At 34.6% G+C, this 16,987-nt stretch overlaps 3 protein-coding genes and 1 long non-coding RNA gene across 8 annotated transcripts; 3 read left to right on the top strand and 1 right to left on the bottom strand.

The window, feature by feature from the left end:
* The first annotated feature begins 734 nt into the window (after positions 1 to 734).
* Positions 735 to 1,646, top strand: LOC110105089 (polygalacturonase-like). Its single transcript, XM_020834456.2, has one exon. It carries the CDS (start codon positions 735 to 737, stop codon positions 1,644 to 1,646), a length of 912 nt encoding a protein of 303 aa, XP_020690115.1.
* A 2,120-nt stretch (positions 1,647 to 3,766) lies between these two features.
* LOC110105088 (polygalacturonase-like) lies at positions 3,767 to 5,445 on the top strand. The gene is made up of 2 exons (XM_020834454.1): positions 3,767 to 4,702; positions 5,218 to 5,445. Exons 1-2 carry the CDS (start codon positions 3,767 to 3,769, stop codon positions 5,443 to 5,445), a joined length of 1,164 nt encoding a protein of 387 aa, XP_020690113.1.
* Positions 5,446 to 7,268: 1,823 nt separating this feature from the next.
* On the bottom strand, positions 7,269 to 16,542 carry LOC110105077. Of its 5 annotated transcripts, none has more exons than XR_002304114.2 (5): positions 16,285 to 16,542; positions 13,045 to 13,146; positions 10,974 to 11,186; positions 7,813 to 8,029; positions 7,269 to 7,640 (listed from the first exon to the last, which is right to left on the bottom strand). It is a non-coding gene; the product is annotated as an uncharacterized LOC110105077 (long non-coding RNA). The 5 variants fall into 5 exon arrangements; XR_002304113.2 differs by lacking the exon at positions 16,285 to 16,542 and adding an exon at positions 13,438 to 16,113; XR_003701851.1 differs by lacking the exon at positions 10,974 to 11,186.
* On the top strand, positions 7,854 to 13,224 carry LOC110105076 (VAN3-binding protein). The gene is made up of 7 exons (XM_020834443.2): positions 7,854 to 8,035; positions 8,176 to 8,244; positions 8,338 to 8,406; positions 11,635 to 11,992; positions 12,072 to 12,224; positions 12,632 to 12,739; positions 12,826 to 13,224. The coding sequence occupies exons 1-7, from the start codon at positions 7,889 to 7,891 to the stop codon at positions 13,014 to 13,016; spliced, it is 1,095 nt and encodes a 364-aa protein (XP_020690102.1). The 5' UTR covers positions 7,854 to 7,888; the 3' UTR covers positions 13,017 to 13,224.
* Positions 16,543 to 16,987: the final 445 nt, after the last annotated feature.

Here is a 16,987-nt window from a genome sequence, read left to right as displayed (position 1 = left end):
CAGTCACTGGACTAGCTGTCCGGAGATAAATTAGAATGCGCCATGTCACTCGGTACATATCAGTATAAAGCATCGGTGCATAACAAAAAAGTAATGTGGCGGGTCCTGATTCGTTTCCGAACGGTGTCCGGTGAGCGCACAAAATAATTTCTTCAACCTTTGAGCTAAAACTTGTATGTAATGATGGACTGTCAAAAGAGGAGAGAAAGGAGAAAAAGAAGTATAAATCTCAAACCGGTAGAGTATTCACTATTAGAGAAAATTTAGGACTGGATATATGTAAATAATGCAAAAAAAAAAAGTATATATGAATTCACGCATATCAATCATTAGAATTTATTTTCATATTGCCAGTTTTAAAATAATTTTGAATTTTAAGCATCAGACAAATTTAGAAAATGCATGAAGATGGCTTAAAACAATTTGAATACTTTTCTTAACTCGCAATAACAATCATCAATTAATGAAACCTTATTTATACAAAGATCTTATTCATAATTAAAATGCATAATTAACAATTAGTTTTACCGTGAATCAAAATCTTTAAAATAGACATCTAAATAAATGCAAATCAGTTAATTTCCATAAAGACTATAAAATTTGTATTAACATAAGGAAAATATTTATAATCATTCTATACATATATGTTGTTGCTTTAAATTATAAATGTTTATAATTCTCCAAACTTTAATCACGTCGATCAATTGTTCTTCTCTTTCTGCACTATCTAAGCCATGGAGGCACAATTACTCCTCCTCCTTCTCCCCTTCCTCTTCCACCTCTCCTCAGCAGCTCAGCTCTACAACATTGCAGACTATGGCGCTAAGCCAGACGGCTCTCATGACTCTGCTTCTCAGCTCGCCATTGCATGGACTAAGGCTTGCTCCTCCATCGTCCCTGCAACGCTGCTTATTCCTCCTGGCAAGTTCTTAGTAAGCCAAGCCTTGCTGCAAGGTCCTTGCAGAAACAATAAAATCTTAATTGTCATAAAGGGAATTATCATGGCTCCTTCCTCTTACACCTCCAACGAGCAATGGATAATCTTCAAGAGAGTGAACGGCCTCACCATCTCTGGAGGACTATTAGACGGCCAAGGCCAAGCTCTCTGGTCTTGCAAGAACAGCAACAGCAAATGCCCAGAAGGAGCCACATCTCTCTCCATCGCTTACTCTAACAACGTATGGATTGACAGAGTTAGCTCAGTGAACAGCGAGCAGTTTCACATTACTATATATAGAAGCAGCCATGTGAAGGTAACGCGAGCTGTTATTACAGCACCATTTGATAGTCCTAATACTGACGGAATACACATTGAGGAGTCGAGCGATGTGGAGGTGAAAGAGTGCAGAATTGGCACAGGCGATGACTGTATATCAATGGGGCCTGGAGACAGTAATGTATGGATAGAGAATGTAAGGTGCGGGCCCGGCCATGGCATCAGCATTGGGAGCTTGGGTTCTTCAAGCAACCAGGATGGTGTGAAGAATGTTCGGATCCCAATATGCTTGAGTTGGGTTTTGATAGACTGCTTCTGGCTGGATCTCATTCACGGAAATTTTTTTGCTGCTCTCGAAGTATCAGGTCCCTGGATGGCTTCTTTGGCAACCTTGTGCTATTTTATTTGGCTGATTTTCGATGCAGGATGATGTAGCTGCTAATCATCTCCTTGGAGGGCCTAATGGGCAACCAGGATGTTTCTGTTCGGTGACGCTAGATATATGTTGGTTTGTGCAATTAGCAGTCTGAGTCTAATTTTGATGCTCTTGCCTATTTTTCGAGTAGCTTCTTCACTTTGTTGTTTTTCTGTTTTTTGCTCTTTGGGAGGTATATGTTTTTGATTCTACCTCTTCTTATTTGTATGAGGTCTAACTTTTTTATTATATCTTATAACTTTTTTTCATAGTAATATATGGGTTGTTCCCCTCATATTCCCAAAAAAAAAAAAAAAAAAATTGTTGCTCTATGCCACGCTTTGATTGTTGCATCGCGTAAGCTGCACCCGCATGCCCACGATTACTGCAACCAATGATTACGGCAATCAAATTGTAGCATATAATTCCAACTTTCTTCTTTTCCTTTACAAGCCTCCAAATTTCGCTCTGTTCTTAAATGCATTCGATCTGCTTATTTGGGAAGAAGATGATTGCTTTAAACATTATGCCTTCTAAAAATTCATTAGGCACTTAATCTGAAATATATTCTGATTCCACGCATATAATTCACAATTTTCTATCATATATTCACGATGAACCAAATATCGCATATAAATCCCCCTACTCTCCAAACCTCTCTCTCTCTCTCTCTCTCTGAACCATGGTTTAGATTTTAGAATAACTATATATATATCTGAATTTGAATTTATAGTAGGTCAACCGATGGAGAAATTATTCTGTGCAGTCACTGGACTGTCCGGAGATAAATCAGAATGCGTCATGTCACTCGGTACATATCAGTATAAAGCATCAGTGCCAACAAAAAAGTGATGTGGTGGGTCCTGATTCATTTCCGGACGGTGTCCGGTGAGCGCACAGAATAATTTCTTCAACCTATGAACTAGAGCTAGTATGTAATGATGGAATGTGAAAAGAGAAGAGAAAAAGGAGAAAAAAAAAGTATAAATCTCAAACCGATAGAGTATCCACTATCAGAGAAAATTTATGATCCTACAAACTGTTCATCATCACCTATTTATAGATGAGCAAGTTGTTACAAAAATGGAGAGCTTTAGGCCAAATAGTAGCAATTGAATATAAATCCAATACAAAAAAGTGATTCAAACTTAGTTCAAAAGAATTCAAAATAATTGAAGAATCAAATTATCTTTGAATATTATAATCAAATTTTTTTTATACTTATAATAATCAACTTAAAATTTTTTATCAGAATAATTTATAGAATTATTTAATTTAATTTTGAGATTAATATAAAATGAATATTCTATACATTTCAACTTATATTTAATGATTTTGAAATTTATCCTCCTTCAAATTTGATTAGATATAAGCGTTGCTCAGTTGTTAACAATATTTTGTTCCTTTTCCTTAGAATTGAATTCGAACACATATTAATATATTAACTCATATTTTCTTAAAATTTTTATTTAAATTCAGATAAAAAATCATTCTTAATAATAAAGCTGCTATGCATTTGTACGTTTCTTATAATAATAATAATGATAAAGTCTATGCATTTCGGTGAAAATGCAAATTTAAATTTACATTTTCACTGAACATGCAAAAATAATTTTCGTTTTCATCTAAATGAAAATTTAGGACTGAATATATGTAAATAATGCAAAAAAAAAAAAAAAAAAAAAAAAAAAAAAAAACTTAGAAGTATATTTGAATTAACGCATATCAATTATTAAAATTTATTTTCATATTGCCAGTTTTAAAATAAATTTAAATTTTAAGCATCAGACAAATTTAGAAAATGCATGAAGATGGCTTAAAACAATTTGAATACTTTTCTTAACTCGCAATAACAATCATCAATTAATGAAACCTTATTTATACGAAGATCTTATTCATAATTAAAATACATAATTAACAATCAATTTTACCGTGAATCAAAATCTTTAAAATAGACATCTAAATAAATGCAAATCAGTTAATTTCCATAAAGAACATAAAATTTGTATTAACATAAGGAAATAATTTATAATCATTCTATACATATATGTTGTTGCATTAAATTATAAATGTTTATAATTCTCCAAACTTTAATCACGTCAATTGTTCTTCTCTCTTTCTGCACCATCTAAGCCATGGCAGCACAATTACTCCTCCTCCTTCTCCCCTTCCTCTTCCACCTCTCCTCAGCAGCTCAGCTCTACAACATTGCAGACTATGGCGCTAAGCCAGACGGCTCCGATGACTCTGCTTCTCAGCTCGCCATTGCATGGACTAAGGCTTGCTCCTCCATCGTCCCTGCAACGCTGCTTATTCCTCCTGGCAAGTTCTTAGTAAGCCAAGCCTGGCTGCAAGGCCCTTGCAGAAACAACAAAATCTTAATTGTCATAAAGGGAATTGTCATGGCTCCTTCCTCTTACACCTCCAACGAGCAATGGATAATCTTCAAGAGAGTGAATGGCCTCACCATCTCTGGAGGACTATTAGACGGCCATGGCCAAGCTCTCTGGTCTTGCAAGAACAGCAACAGCAAATGCCCAGAAGGAGCCACATCTCTCTCCATCGCTTACTCTAACAACGTATGGATTGACAGAGTTAGCTCAGTGAACAGCGAGCAGTTTCACATTACTATATATAGAAGCAGTCATGTGAAGGTAACGCGAGCTGTAATTACAGCACCATTTGATAGTCCAAATACTGACGGAATACACATTGAGGAGTCGAGCGATGTGGAGGTGAAAGAGTGCAGAATTGGCACAGGCGATGACTGTATATCAATGGGGCCTGGAGACAGTAATGTATGGATAGAGAATGTAAGGTGCGGGCCCGGCCATGGCATCAGCATTGGGAGCTTGGGTTCTTCAAGCAACCAGGATGGTGTGAAGAATGTGACTGTCAAGAACGTTCAGTTCACTGGAACGGAAAATGGGCTGAGAATCAAGACTTGGGCGAAGCCTAGTAACGCTTTTGCTCAGCAAATTTTGTTCCAGAATGCAACCATGGATAATGTCAAGAACCCTATCATCATCGATCAGAACTACTGCCCTGACCATCTGGACTGCCCCAACCAAGTAGTTAGTTTAACATACTTTGTCATCTTGCTTTTAAAATAGCTTTTTAGTACAAAATTCTTTTTAAAAACACTGAAACTAACGAGAAATTATTAGGTGCAGAGTCTGGACGTTGAGATACGTCCGGATAGAGATATGTCTGGACTCCAATAAAATGTTGACACGTGAAGTGGTCACGTGGATATTCAATTGGATTTATTTTAAACTTTATATATTTAATGTGTCTACGAAACTTTTAGCTAAGCGTAGGTAAAGCGCAATAAAAAAACGCAATAAAAAAACAGTGAAAGTGTAATTAAAGTGCAACTAGAGTGCATATAAAGTTCAGGTAAAGCGCACAAAAAGAGTGCAATCAAAGCACACTCCATGGTCACATTTTAAGTGAATGTCCAAATATATCTCTACATCCGGGCTCCGCACCTAATAATTTCTCGAAAATAATAGTACGTAGTTAAAAGCTGTCCCAAACGAAACCTAATTTGTTAATAAGTACTGACTATTTCAGTTGATTGCAGTCTTCGGGTGTTCAGATTAGTGATGTGACATTTCGCGACGTCGTCGGTTCGTCGGCGACGAACACGGCGGTGAAGCTGGACTGTAGCAAGAGTAAACCATGTGAAGGGATTATGCTACAAAATATCAATCTTGGTTATAATGGAAGCAGTGAGGCTGAAATGGTATGTAGCAATGTGCATGGAGGAAGCTCTGGTGTTGTCATTCCACCTTGCTGTATCAGCAAATGAGATTGATTAGCTTAATTACACGTTTATTAACTAATTAACATTTTAATTATGTACTGATATGAGCTATCATTAATTTTTAATCTTATTAATTAGATATGTAATTTAGTTGACCTCTCTTTGTGTAACCAATTATGGAAGACTGGAAGTAAAATTAATAGAGAAATTAATTTCTAGACTTTCCTATTGAAATTAGTTGTTGTTTCCGATTTTTAATTATATTTATTTTCATGAAGGTTTCTAATTATTATTACCATGCATAGTCTGACTTTGCTTTTATACCTTCAGAGTATATCAAATAATAGTGAAAAATATTTAAAAATATTATGCAAAGCTTTGGTACATACATAATTACTTAATTAGACACATTAATTCTTTACAGGCCTGTGTTATGAGGGACAAAATAGATTTATAAATATATATTATTTTGATAAAATTAATGCAATTTTTAAAATTACGAGTATGTATAAATCTAATTATAATTTGATGTCATTACTCTTAAGTATAAGATCAACATCGTTAATTAAATTTGAGAGCATTAAGATTAGTGGAATGCAATATTTCATAGTTGTTAAGATAATTTATGCTTCATTTGGGATGGCTTTTTTAATGCTTTTTAAAATAATTTTTTTAGTATAAAAATTTTTAGTTCATGAAATTTTTTTACTAAAAAATTACTTTTAAAAGCCGTAAAAAATGCATCCTAAATAAAAGTTTAGTATAAGTGTTACCAAAATTTTTACGTAAAAAATCTTAAAAAAAAAAAAAAGTAAAAAAATATACATATAAGCCTTGCCCAACCAAAAGGATCCCACTATAGGAATGTTAATTACAAGGGTTTGCTTGCCCCTTAACTTGAAATGGATTCTGCTCCGCTTTGTTCAGTAATAATTCTCTAATTTAGATGCAATAAAATTTATTATGTAAATGATGATTTTGTTTTCGCTAAAATCACCACCTTGGAGAACATTTTTAGGATTTGCTGAGCGCACATTCATTTCTTGTTACTAATCAGAATCCAATCAAATGATGGAATAAAATTTTTTTACAGATTTTCAAAAAAAAAAAAAAAAAAAAAAAAAAAAAAAAAAAAGGTTGAACATCAAGGGATCCCAAGCAGATTAAACAAGGACCCTTTTAGTCGAACCTCTTTCTAACGAGGAATTATTACGTGCGGAATTGGATGTAGTCATACGTCCAGATTATAAGTATACATAATGTGTACACACTGTATACAAAAATACATTATGTATTTTTATACATAGCGTGTACACACTGTGTACACTCACAGTCCGAACGTAATTCTACATCAGGACTCCGCACAAAATAATTTCTCCATTCTAACAAAGTTTACACTCATTCCAACAAGACTTTACTTAGTGTATGTCTTCAATACAAAAAGAAAGATCGCATCACTTCTTCAGGCCCAACGTCTGATGGCACCGAAGAACCAAAAGAACGAAGTATTATTAGGTCCGTGACGGGAACGTGCGGTCACCACTGAGTTGCTCGGTATTTGCTCGGTATTTGCTAGGTATTGCTTGGCAATAACGAGAAATACCGCTCTGTGAAGACCAATACCGAGTAATACTGAGCAATACTGAGTTTTTCTAGAAAAAACACGGTATTGCTCGGTGTTGCTCGGTATTACTCGGTATTGCTCGATATTGCTCGGTATTTGTCTTCACATAATGGTATTTCTCGTTATTACTGAGCAAAATCGACAAATACGTGGTTTTGTGCCTGCTACGTGGCGCGATTTAGTGTCTGCCGAACGTAGCTCTACGTTCTTTCACCGGACCAAATAAAAGTTCCAAAAGAACAGATATCTTCAGAATTTTAGAAGCAAAACTTTGTAAACAAGTTTGCTTAAATTCGCTTGCTCATTATGAACCTATGAAAGTTTCTCACCAAAAAAACTCTGCTTTAAGTATTCCTCTCTTTTGAAAACAAAAGGCATAAAAACTATGCTACCAACTCTTTGTGACGTCTAATATTAAAAAAATATATGTGGTTACACTAAGAGTAACTCTTTCCTTACCTTAATGATCTCCAACAAGACCCCTAACTTAGCAAGGTGCAGCTTTTGTGGCCATGGTGGGTCCTCTTGATCCATCTCCTTCATATATTATTCAGTAATTAGGTGGTTCAAATGAACCTCACCAGCTGTGAACCCATCACAGGTGCTCATTCTCCACCTGTTTCAATCAATACTAGAAATATCATCATTCTTCTTAGATCATTCAATATTCTATGCAAAAAGTTTGTTTAACTATAAACAAAGGATTGATAAAGCTGAGAATCCAGTTCTTTCAAAGATGCAAGGAGTACTATATTTGGTGGTTGTCGGGAGAGGAATTTCAGCTTTACCTTAAGTCGCTGAACATAAATATTTACTTTGTCCTGCCATTTCTGCAGTTCTTGAAACAAAGATAGCCAAGTTTTCATGGACTTCAACAGCAACGCAACATCGTTGGAGCCATTGGACTTGCTTTCACAGACGTGGTGCAACTCTGCCATCCAAATTTTCCAGCCCATGATGAAGGCTGGTTCTAAGGAGGTTTTGGGCAACAGTAAGAGCTTAGACCTGCAAGTAAGTTAAAAAAATGTAAAGTAGTATTCTTGTACTTACATTAAACTGATTAAAGCAAAGAATTTCAAATCAAAATTTCATAATTCAAGATGCAAGTAAGGGAATATTAGGAAGATTTACAAGATTAAAGATGCTTGCAGAGCAAGAGTATTGAAGTGGATGATGGAGAGCAGAATTCCATGGCGCAGTGGAAGCTCGATGATGTGAAGGTAATACAATTGTTTCAAACTGGTTCATGGAAACACAAGTTTGATCTTAATTTCGTCGACTGTTTTTGCTGATATAAGTTATTTTTCCTCTAGTCATGGATATGGCTGCAACAGGCAATCCACCCAGAATTGGAATATGATATTTGCTTCAGAAAGAAATGGGTAAGAAGCCAACTGCCACGACTTCAACATTAACTTTGCCCAAAACATTACACTTTTAATCTTTTCTTTTAACTACTGCGTGATATCACTAACTCTCCTCTCAATACTTACAGTTGTTCAATTATTATATATGGCATCTTTAAAAAGGAGATATTAGGAGTGGTTCTTCCCACCTAGTGCTATACAAATTCGTAAAAGATTCAAAATTTAGGTGGAAGAGTGGCTTTACCCTTAGAGATAGGATACAAAATGAGAATATACGTGAAAAGGTTGGAGTAGCTCCAGTGGAAGAGAAGATTAGAGAGTCGCCTTAGATGATTTGGTTAAAACTGTACAGTCGAATTAAGAACTACATATAATTTTACACTACAAAGAAAACTTTTTGCATTTCAATTAGAATTATATTAATATGAATTTAATCTTTCAATACTAGTGTTGGTGAATTAGTTAAAACTTTTTGCATTTCAATATTGCTGTCTGCTTGGTGGCTGTTCGATTTCTATGGCTGTCCCGATTCCCTAGCTTGGATGTTCGATTTCTATTGTTGTTCCCTGGCTTTCCCGGTTCCCCTAGCCTTGGATGTTCGGTTCCTGTTGTTGTTCCCTGGCTTTCCCGATTCCCCTAGCCTTGGCTGTTTGAGTCCTGTTGCTATCCCTTGGCTTTCCAGATTCTCTGGCTGTTCAGGTGGGCTTCAGTTGGGCCTTAATTGTTGCCTTTTCTTCCCTTGTTCTTGTTGGATGTTTTGGGCGGCTGCCTTAAGTGTGTTTTGGGCTCCTTTTCCCTATTTAAGGGGGTTGTTTTCTACAGTTTTTGGGAAGTGAAAAAATGGACTGATTTTTGGAAAGAAAATTTCAGGGTTTTGGAATAGCTTGCGAGCTATTGCCGTCTTCTCATCTTCTTCTTATAATTCGTCTTGAACTTCTAATCTCTTTCTTTTATCCATGGTAACCCTTCAATTGTATATTTCTTCTCAATCTACTAAAAGTTGCAAGGTGTCCTTGCGTAATATTTTATTTATGTCCTAAGGAAGTGTTATCTTGTATGTTAGAAGTGTTGTTGTGTTCTAGGTTTTCCTTTTTAATTGAAGTTATAAGTGTAATATCCATTTTATTATAAGTGGTGTTTTGTCAAGTTTTATTGTTGTATTTGTTTAAGTTATTTGGAAAGTAAGCGATTATTTGCATATCTAGTGTTCTCCTACTAGCCTTAGGAATCCTAGGTTGCATCAATTTAAATATCAGAGCCTTAGGTTTTTGTGAGTCTTCTTTCTTTCTAAAAAAAAGGACATTCCAACGGCCGAGGTCCCAAATCGAGATGAAATAAAATCTGTAGTTGGTGAAAATCAGCCAACTAATCTTGAAGACAAAATTTCAACAAGCAGATGGATCCCGTCCCAAGGAAGTTCCACCGATCCAATCCAGAACGAGCTTTACTAAATTCAGGAGAAAATGAATTTATGTGCAGAAAAATTTGAGAAGAAAAAGAGTCTACTTTGAGCCCAGTTTAATCAAGAAAAAGAAATGATTCAAAGAAAGTATGCGACTTTAGTACAAGTGTTGGATGTGGCTCATTCGAAGCGTAAATAAGGTTCAAATTAAATCTCATCAGGAAATGAGAACTCTCAGGGGAGAATTTAGTTAAACCCCCCCCCCCCCCCCCTCTCTTTTGTGTTTGGGTTGATTTGGGTTTCTTGTGGCTGTTCGGTTTCTATGGCTGTCCCGATTCCCTGGCTTGGATGTTCGTTTTCTGTTGCTGTTCCCTTGCTTTCCCGGTTACCCTGGCCTTGGATGTTCGGTTCCTGTTGATGTTCCCTGGCCTTCCTGGATCCCCTAGCCTTGGTTGTTCGGGTCCTGTTGTTGTCTCTTGACTTTCCCGATTCTCTGGCTGTTCGGATGGGCTTCAGTTGGGCCTTAATTGCTGCCTTTTCTTTCCTTGCTCTGGTTGGCTATTTTGGGAGCTGCCTTTGGTGTATTTTGAGCTCCTTTTCCCTATTTAAGGGGTCTGTTTTCTACAATTTTTGGGAAGTGAAAAAATGGACTGATTTTTGGAAAGAAAACCTGATCAGGGTTTTGGAATAGCTTGCTAGCTATTGCCTTATTCTTCTCTTCTTCTTATAATTCATCTTGAACTTCTAATCTCTTTCTTCTATCCATGATAACCCTTCCATTGTATCTTTCTTCTCAATCTATGAAAAGTTGCAAGGTGTCATTGCATAGTATTTTATTTATGTCCTAAAGAAGTATTGTCTTGTATGTTAGAAGTGTTGTTGGGTTTAAGGTTGTCCTTTTTAATTGAAGTTATAAGTGTATTATCCGTTTTATTATAAGTGGTGTTTTGTCATGTTTTATTGTTGTGTTTGTTTAAGTTATTTTTGAAAGGAAGCGATTATTTGCATATCTAGTGTTCTCCTACTAGCCTTAGGAATCATAGGTTGCATCACATAAACTTTTTTGTCCAGAATTCAAATGTAGGACTTCAAAACTAACCATGGTCAAGACATCATATATCTTACTCTATTCTATAAATAATGCATGATGGTGCGTACACATATAGATGACATTTCTTACATTCCACCATCTTTTGACGGGATGACTTGATGTAGCAAGCAAAAATGATGAGAGTGGCTTCCATCCTAACTCGTAAATGCCATACTACTTCAACCAAGATTTAGCAATATTCATTTGATCCATCGACAAGTCCTTGTCAATTTTGATTGAAGGATTCAGTGAAAATTGGCTCATATAGCAAAGTCTGTGGATAACAACTAAGATGCATAATCACTGCAATACAAACAAGAAAAATAAAAAGTAGATATTGGTAAAAAGTAGTTAATACAAGCCATGTAACACCAAAATCACAGCAAGCTCCAATAATTTAGAAGACTTTTCAAAATAACAAGTGTTTGAGAACTTCTGATTCATGCAGGCTACACACATATTTGTTGAAAACACAAGTTTCAGCCTACTGTTGAAACCCTAGAAACCTTTTCGTAGCAAAAAGTAATGCAACAAGGGAAATAGTTTTTCACCTGGAAGGTATGAAAAAGAAAAATACTTTCATCTAGCCATCTTGTTAGTATATCAGTATTTCCAGATATTTGGCATTCCTTGGTTATTCAAATATAAGTTGGTTAGCTTTGATAGCATAAATAGAAAGCACCAATTGTGTTGTGGCAAGTGAATAATCACTTTCAAGCAGTGTTTGAGATTAAAATGATTTTATTCTCAGCTCTCCAGAAAGATCAATCCTTTGAAGGGGATATCAATAAAGAAATGGATCAAGGAGCTGAAGCAAAAAAAGAAAGAAGAACAGCGGCTACACAAAGCTGCGGTCCATGCAGCAATATCAGTTGCAGAGGTTGCAGCAGCATTGGCAGCCATTGCAGCAGAGAATGCAGAACCAGAAAGCACAAATGCTTTGAAAGAGACTGCTGTAGCATCTGCAGCTGCTCTTGTAGCTGCACAGTGTGCCAAAGTAGCAGAAGCTGTGGGTGCAAAACATGATCAGCTCAATTCAGCTATAACTACAGCCATGACAGTAAAAGACCCAAGCAACATCATCACCCTCACAGCTGCTGCTGCAACATGTACAATTAGTTCCTTTTATAACTTGCAGCATGTAGTATTCAAATCTTTTGTAGCTTGCTGAAGGGTGTTTTTTTTCAGCATTGAAAGGTGCAGCAACACTAAGAAGTCGGGTAGGTTACAAGGAGAGGATAAAGGGCAATGCAAAGACACTTCTATATGAAGAGTTTGACTTTGGAAAATGTAGGGAATCATTGGCAAAGGGTGAAGAGCTCCTATTGGGAAATCCAGATGGTAACTACTTGAATTTTATAATTGATACTGAAAAAATATTGGATCAAGTTACAATAGAGAAGCTACTTAATGCCTAATGAAGTTATGGCGAACAACTGCAACCAAATTACATGTAACTGTTTCATTAAAAAGGCACCAAGAATGTTATCATAATATATTCATTATTTGCATATTAAATAGTGAGATGATTACTAAAACCATAGATAAAAGATTCAGGGTTATAAATGGATACTTTCCAAGGCCAAAAGTAGCACTAAAACGATACAAGACCACCACATGCCTAAAACCAAATGAGATAAGACATCTTCCTGCATTTAGCTATGCAACTAAATCTATCATGTTTTCAACTAACAGTCCAGCTTACTCTCTTCTTATCATACAGATTTCTTGTTCATTTTTTTTGGCAGGAAATTACAGGTTAAGGTGGGTCTCCATTGTGCAAAACATTAAGGGAAAAGTTCTACTAAAAGTGAAAAAAATCAATGTTTTTATGGTATTTTCAAGCACAAAAGAAAGTAAGCTAGCAAAAATAAAATTGCCAATTGGGTTTTGGATCTGCAGAACAGCAACCAGATTCATAAAACTGAGTTATTTGATGCAGGTTTTGTTTGCAGAATAGATGAAAACCCTTATGAAGAGAGTATTGAAGAGACGAACAATGCACATTCGCTTAAAATGACAACAAGCAAGGGGAAGATCGAACTATTATTTGATGATTATTCACAATACAAGAAATGGACAATGAGTATAAATCACATGCTGATTCTTTCCACAACCCTTAGCAATTATTGAATACACTTTGTGAAATTGACAACCGTACTTTTTACATGTGCATCTAAATTGCTTGAATAAATTGCTTGAGAATGCCTCATCCAGGGCTTGTTAGGTGTGAAGTAATATTGTTGCAATGTAAACTAGACCCCTGCAAAATAAATGAGATCAAATTGGTTGTATTTACTTTCAATAGCAATGTAAGAAAATAGCCTAAAAATATTTTTTCCACGATTTAATATACTTAACAGAATAAAAAAATAAGAACAGTATTTGTTGCTCATGAAAGAAAAAGGAAATCAAACAAATCGGACTAAAATTGAAGATACCATATTTCAACTTCTCCTTGGAGTGCTTTTTTTTTTTTTTTTGAAGAATGCCAATAGCATTAAAAGAAAAGGGAAAAAAAAAACCTAAAACAAAGAACTACGAGATAGAATACCTATCACTCTCCTCCTTGAGTAATTCAAAAAAATGGAGGAAGCTTATTGAAATCTAAGGCATCCCAGAAGAAGTCTCCATCTAAGGCCAAGTTAGCACAACAATCAGCTAACTTATTACAATTCCTAGAAACGAATTTAAACAAAAGAAAACCAAAGTCTTTAAGAAATGATAAGTCCTCAACTTCTCCTAGAATTTTTCTTTCATACTAGAATATTATGCTCAATACTGTGCAAAAAAAAGAGTCGCTTCAGAACTACATCGAATAATTTAACTAATACCAAGGAAAACTAAGCAAAAGATGCTCATCTCTATTGACAATAGTAATCAGGGTACATGCAGTCAACAGAACTAGAAACAAATTCGATGGATGTAGTCTCTATTCAACAGTTGATTTGTAGTAAGTTGTACAGAAGAAAATTAAATGTATTCAGTTTTGGTGCTATACAGAAATAAAAAACTACTGCAAGAAAAAATAGATTCAAACCACTTTTTCTCAAGCAAGGACCAAATACAATGCATCGATTGCAAACCGATAGTTCCACCAACCCACCAAATAGTCGTATTGATTAGCCCGTTCATCGGAAATACTTCAAATACAATTGAATTTCACACTAAATTACAATTAAATAAAACCAAGTTGACTGTAATTTAGCTAATTTTGCAAATTGTTTGTAACAAAAAGTGATTCTAGACATCTTAGTTTTCTCAATCCAACAAGATGATGTGATGTATTACAAGGCACAAGTCCGATTGGAAATTTGTGGTTCAAATGACCACCGATTAATAATTATTCATGAAAATTTGATGCAATCAAGAAAATATGAAAAATTCATGCCAAATAATCATTAAATAAACTATTAAATCAAACAAATATATCAAAACCCACAAGTTGATTAAAAATCACATTGAAAAAAAAAACTAATTGTAACAAACTTGAATAATTCATGACGCTTGCAAATATCAGAAAATAATTATTTAGAAGAAAAGAGAACAAGAAAAGAATTCACAAAGGTCTCATGCCAATACAAAAAGATGACTTTCCCTTGAAATGACAATCACTCTCGCATTGCGCTTGAAGACATCAATATCCAACAAAACATTCATTATTGAAATAAATAAAATTTTTTCATCAAGTAAAATCTTCCTTTAGATGACTCTTATTTTTAATTCACCAGCATCAAGTAAACCATCAAGCCTAAAATCCGCTGCATAGTGAGAATATGGGCTTTGTATAAATGCTGTTGAATCAGAAAATAAGCATTGCCTAAGGAATTTTGATCATAGCGGCAAAAGATAAACATGTATTCGAACGACTAACTTGCTACAGAAGTCATATAGGCAAGAAGTATGAAGGTTAACACATCACTTAAGCCCATTAAATCCAAAACCAACTATAGAATTGATCCCCAAACAACGCTACACTAGAAACGATAGCTCCAAAATAGAAAATTTCAAATCTAATTATTCCAGTGGGATATAAACCCCATATCCAATTATCTTAGTAAATATATTTCAACCAAAACAACACCATTCATAACCATTATTGAAACAAAGTTCAGCATTATTTGCTCGGTTTAAAAAATTAAGCTAATTTTCATTGACATTTATCATGCTGGGCATGGGTATTGCATTTCCTATAGAATAACAAATGAATCATCACATGTGATTATAAGATACTTCATATTCACTATACTTCATCATCTAGAATAGATTCAAGAACAAAATAGGTAGAAATGTATTGAAAATCAAGTGTTGTTTGATTGCAAAGAAATAACGCATAACGATCATCCTGATGAATTATCACCACTTAAGAAAATAAAATATGTTATTAATTTAATTTTTAAATCATCATTGCCTAACTTTCCACATTACAAGATGAATTCAATTTAAGATGTTAAACTTGAAAGGAAAATTAATTGATTGCTTAGCAAAGGGATTATTAGAGAGAGCATGATTCATATGTTGTTCATGTTTTTTTATACCCAAGAAATATGATAGTTGGCATATGTAGGAGATCCCGAATTTTAACTTCTCCATAGAACAAAAGATCAACTAACAAAGACAATAAATAGAAATTGATATTCACGAAAACAGGGTAAGAGATGTTCGTATCCAATGATAGAATAGTAAATCAGAGTACATTATAGAGTGAATAGAAATAAAGTAAATTCGATGGATGTAGACTGCACTCAAAAGCGCTTGGCAGTAAATCGAACAGGACAAAATTAAATATTTTCTGTAGTGGAGCTGTAGCAAAGCAAAATCTATAAAAGGCAGCAACATATACTTCTCAGGGAGGTTGTCGGTATCCCATTCTAGGCAAGATTTAGCGTAAATTCTACCAAGCAGAATTTTGAAAACTTCAAATCCTCTTATTTGTATAAATCCATTTTAGTTCTGTTATTTCCGTTATTGATAAAACTTAGAATTTACTAAATCCCATCATGCAAAGGATATAATGGATTAAAAAATTTCTTCTCTCACAAAAGTTAATTAAATCCCTTAAAAATTAATAATTTGTCAAGATTTACGGGCATTTAACAGGTATCAGGTCGAATAATTTCAATTTTTAATCCTCTCAAAATGTACTAAATCTGGATTTACAAATCCCTGCATGTAGCCAAACAGCTTCTAAAGGCCATTCGACATATCAGATTCAAATGAATTCCCCTTTCCGAAAGGAAGACCAAATCTCAAGTTCCACAAACCCACCAAAAACTGGAACTGGTAAGGTTAAACATAGGAAACCCTAAAAACACAATATTACAATGGAGTAAATGTAATCAAGCTAAGAATGTCAATTATCTCCAAATAGTCTGCAACAGCAAGGGCAGAGCAACAAGACCTGCGGTTTTGGTTTGATGCCGCTTGAAGTGTACGGCTTAATTCACAGAATAAGGGCTTAAAAGTAGCTCTTTTGATCAAAATCGTTTTCTTCCTGTTCCATCGCCATAATGCACTACCGACTCCTCTGTGTAAAACTGAGAGTGATAGAACAAGCATTTGGAAATTGTTATTGAATTAGCTAGAAAGAAAGAAGAGTGGAACGAGCCAAGGATAAAGAGCGACAGAACTTTGCCTCGGCCGGTCGCCGGTCGCCGGTCGGCGGAATATGATTAAAATGAATTGCTTTGAATCCTCAAGGTTTTTTTCGGGCATTTTATGAAAAATTGTAAATTTAAATTATTTTAAGAAATAGGTTATTAAAAGAATTTAAAATGGAGCATATAGGAACTCAATAATCTAGTTTAAATAAAAATCGGAAACTTATTCAATTTCTATAAATTTTTAATTTTTTTTATAAACTCTTAATTTATATTTTTTATTTTCTGATTTGAAAAAACAAATCAGAACATGAATATTCGCTTTCTTAAAAAATAGAATTAAGAAATCAGAATTACATGGTCCATTTTGATTTTCTAAGAGTTTTACTTTTTCTGCTTTTTATTTATGCTATTTTGCTTATTTTTTAATTATAACTTATTAGTATATTTTTGAAATTAAATTTAATTTTTTGTTAAATATGGTAATATCCAACATTAGATGCA

Source organism: Dendrobium catenatum, unplaced genomic scaffold (genome assembly GCF_001605985.2).
Source record: "Dendrobium catenatum unplaced genomic scaffold, ASM160598v2 fragScaff_scaffold_1024, whole genome shotgun sequence".
Classification (NCBI taxonomy): domain Eukaryota; kingdom Viridiplantae; phylum Streptophyta; class Magnoliopsida; order Asparagales; family Orchidaceae; genus Dendrobium; species Dendrobium catenatum.
The sequence above is the reverse complement of the archived record's forward strand: the minus strand, read 5'-3'. Positions and strand labels throughout refer to the sequence as shown.

Bases quoted from the DNA above. Each gene is read 5' to 3' on its own strand.
- LOC110105089 (XM_020834456.2), top strand. From the start codon at position 735: ATGGAGGCACAATTACTCCTCCTCCTTCTCCCCTTCCTCTTCCACCTC.
- LOC110105088 (XM_020834454.1), top strand. From the start codon at position 3,767: ATGGCAGCACAATTACTCCTCCTCCTTCTCCCCTTCCTCTTCCACCTC. The intron at 4,703-5,217 runs GTAGTTAGTTTA...AGTTGATTGCAG, and splicing joins ATCTGGACTGCCCCAACCAA to TCTTCGGGTGTTCAGATTAG.
- LOC110105076 (XM_020834443.2), top strand. From the start codon at position 7,889: ATGGACTTCAACAGCAACGCAACATCGTTGGAGCCATTGGACTTGCTT. The intron at 8,407-11,634 runs GTAAGAAGCCAA...TTTTATTCTCAG, and splicing joins TTTGCTTCAGAAAGAAATGG to CTCTCCAGAAAGATCAATCC. The intron at 12,225-12,631 runs GTAACTACTTGA...TTTTTTTGGCAG, and splicing joins CCTATTGGGAAATCCAGATG to GAAATTACAGGTTAAGGTGG.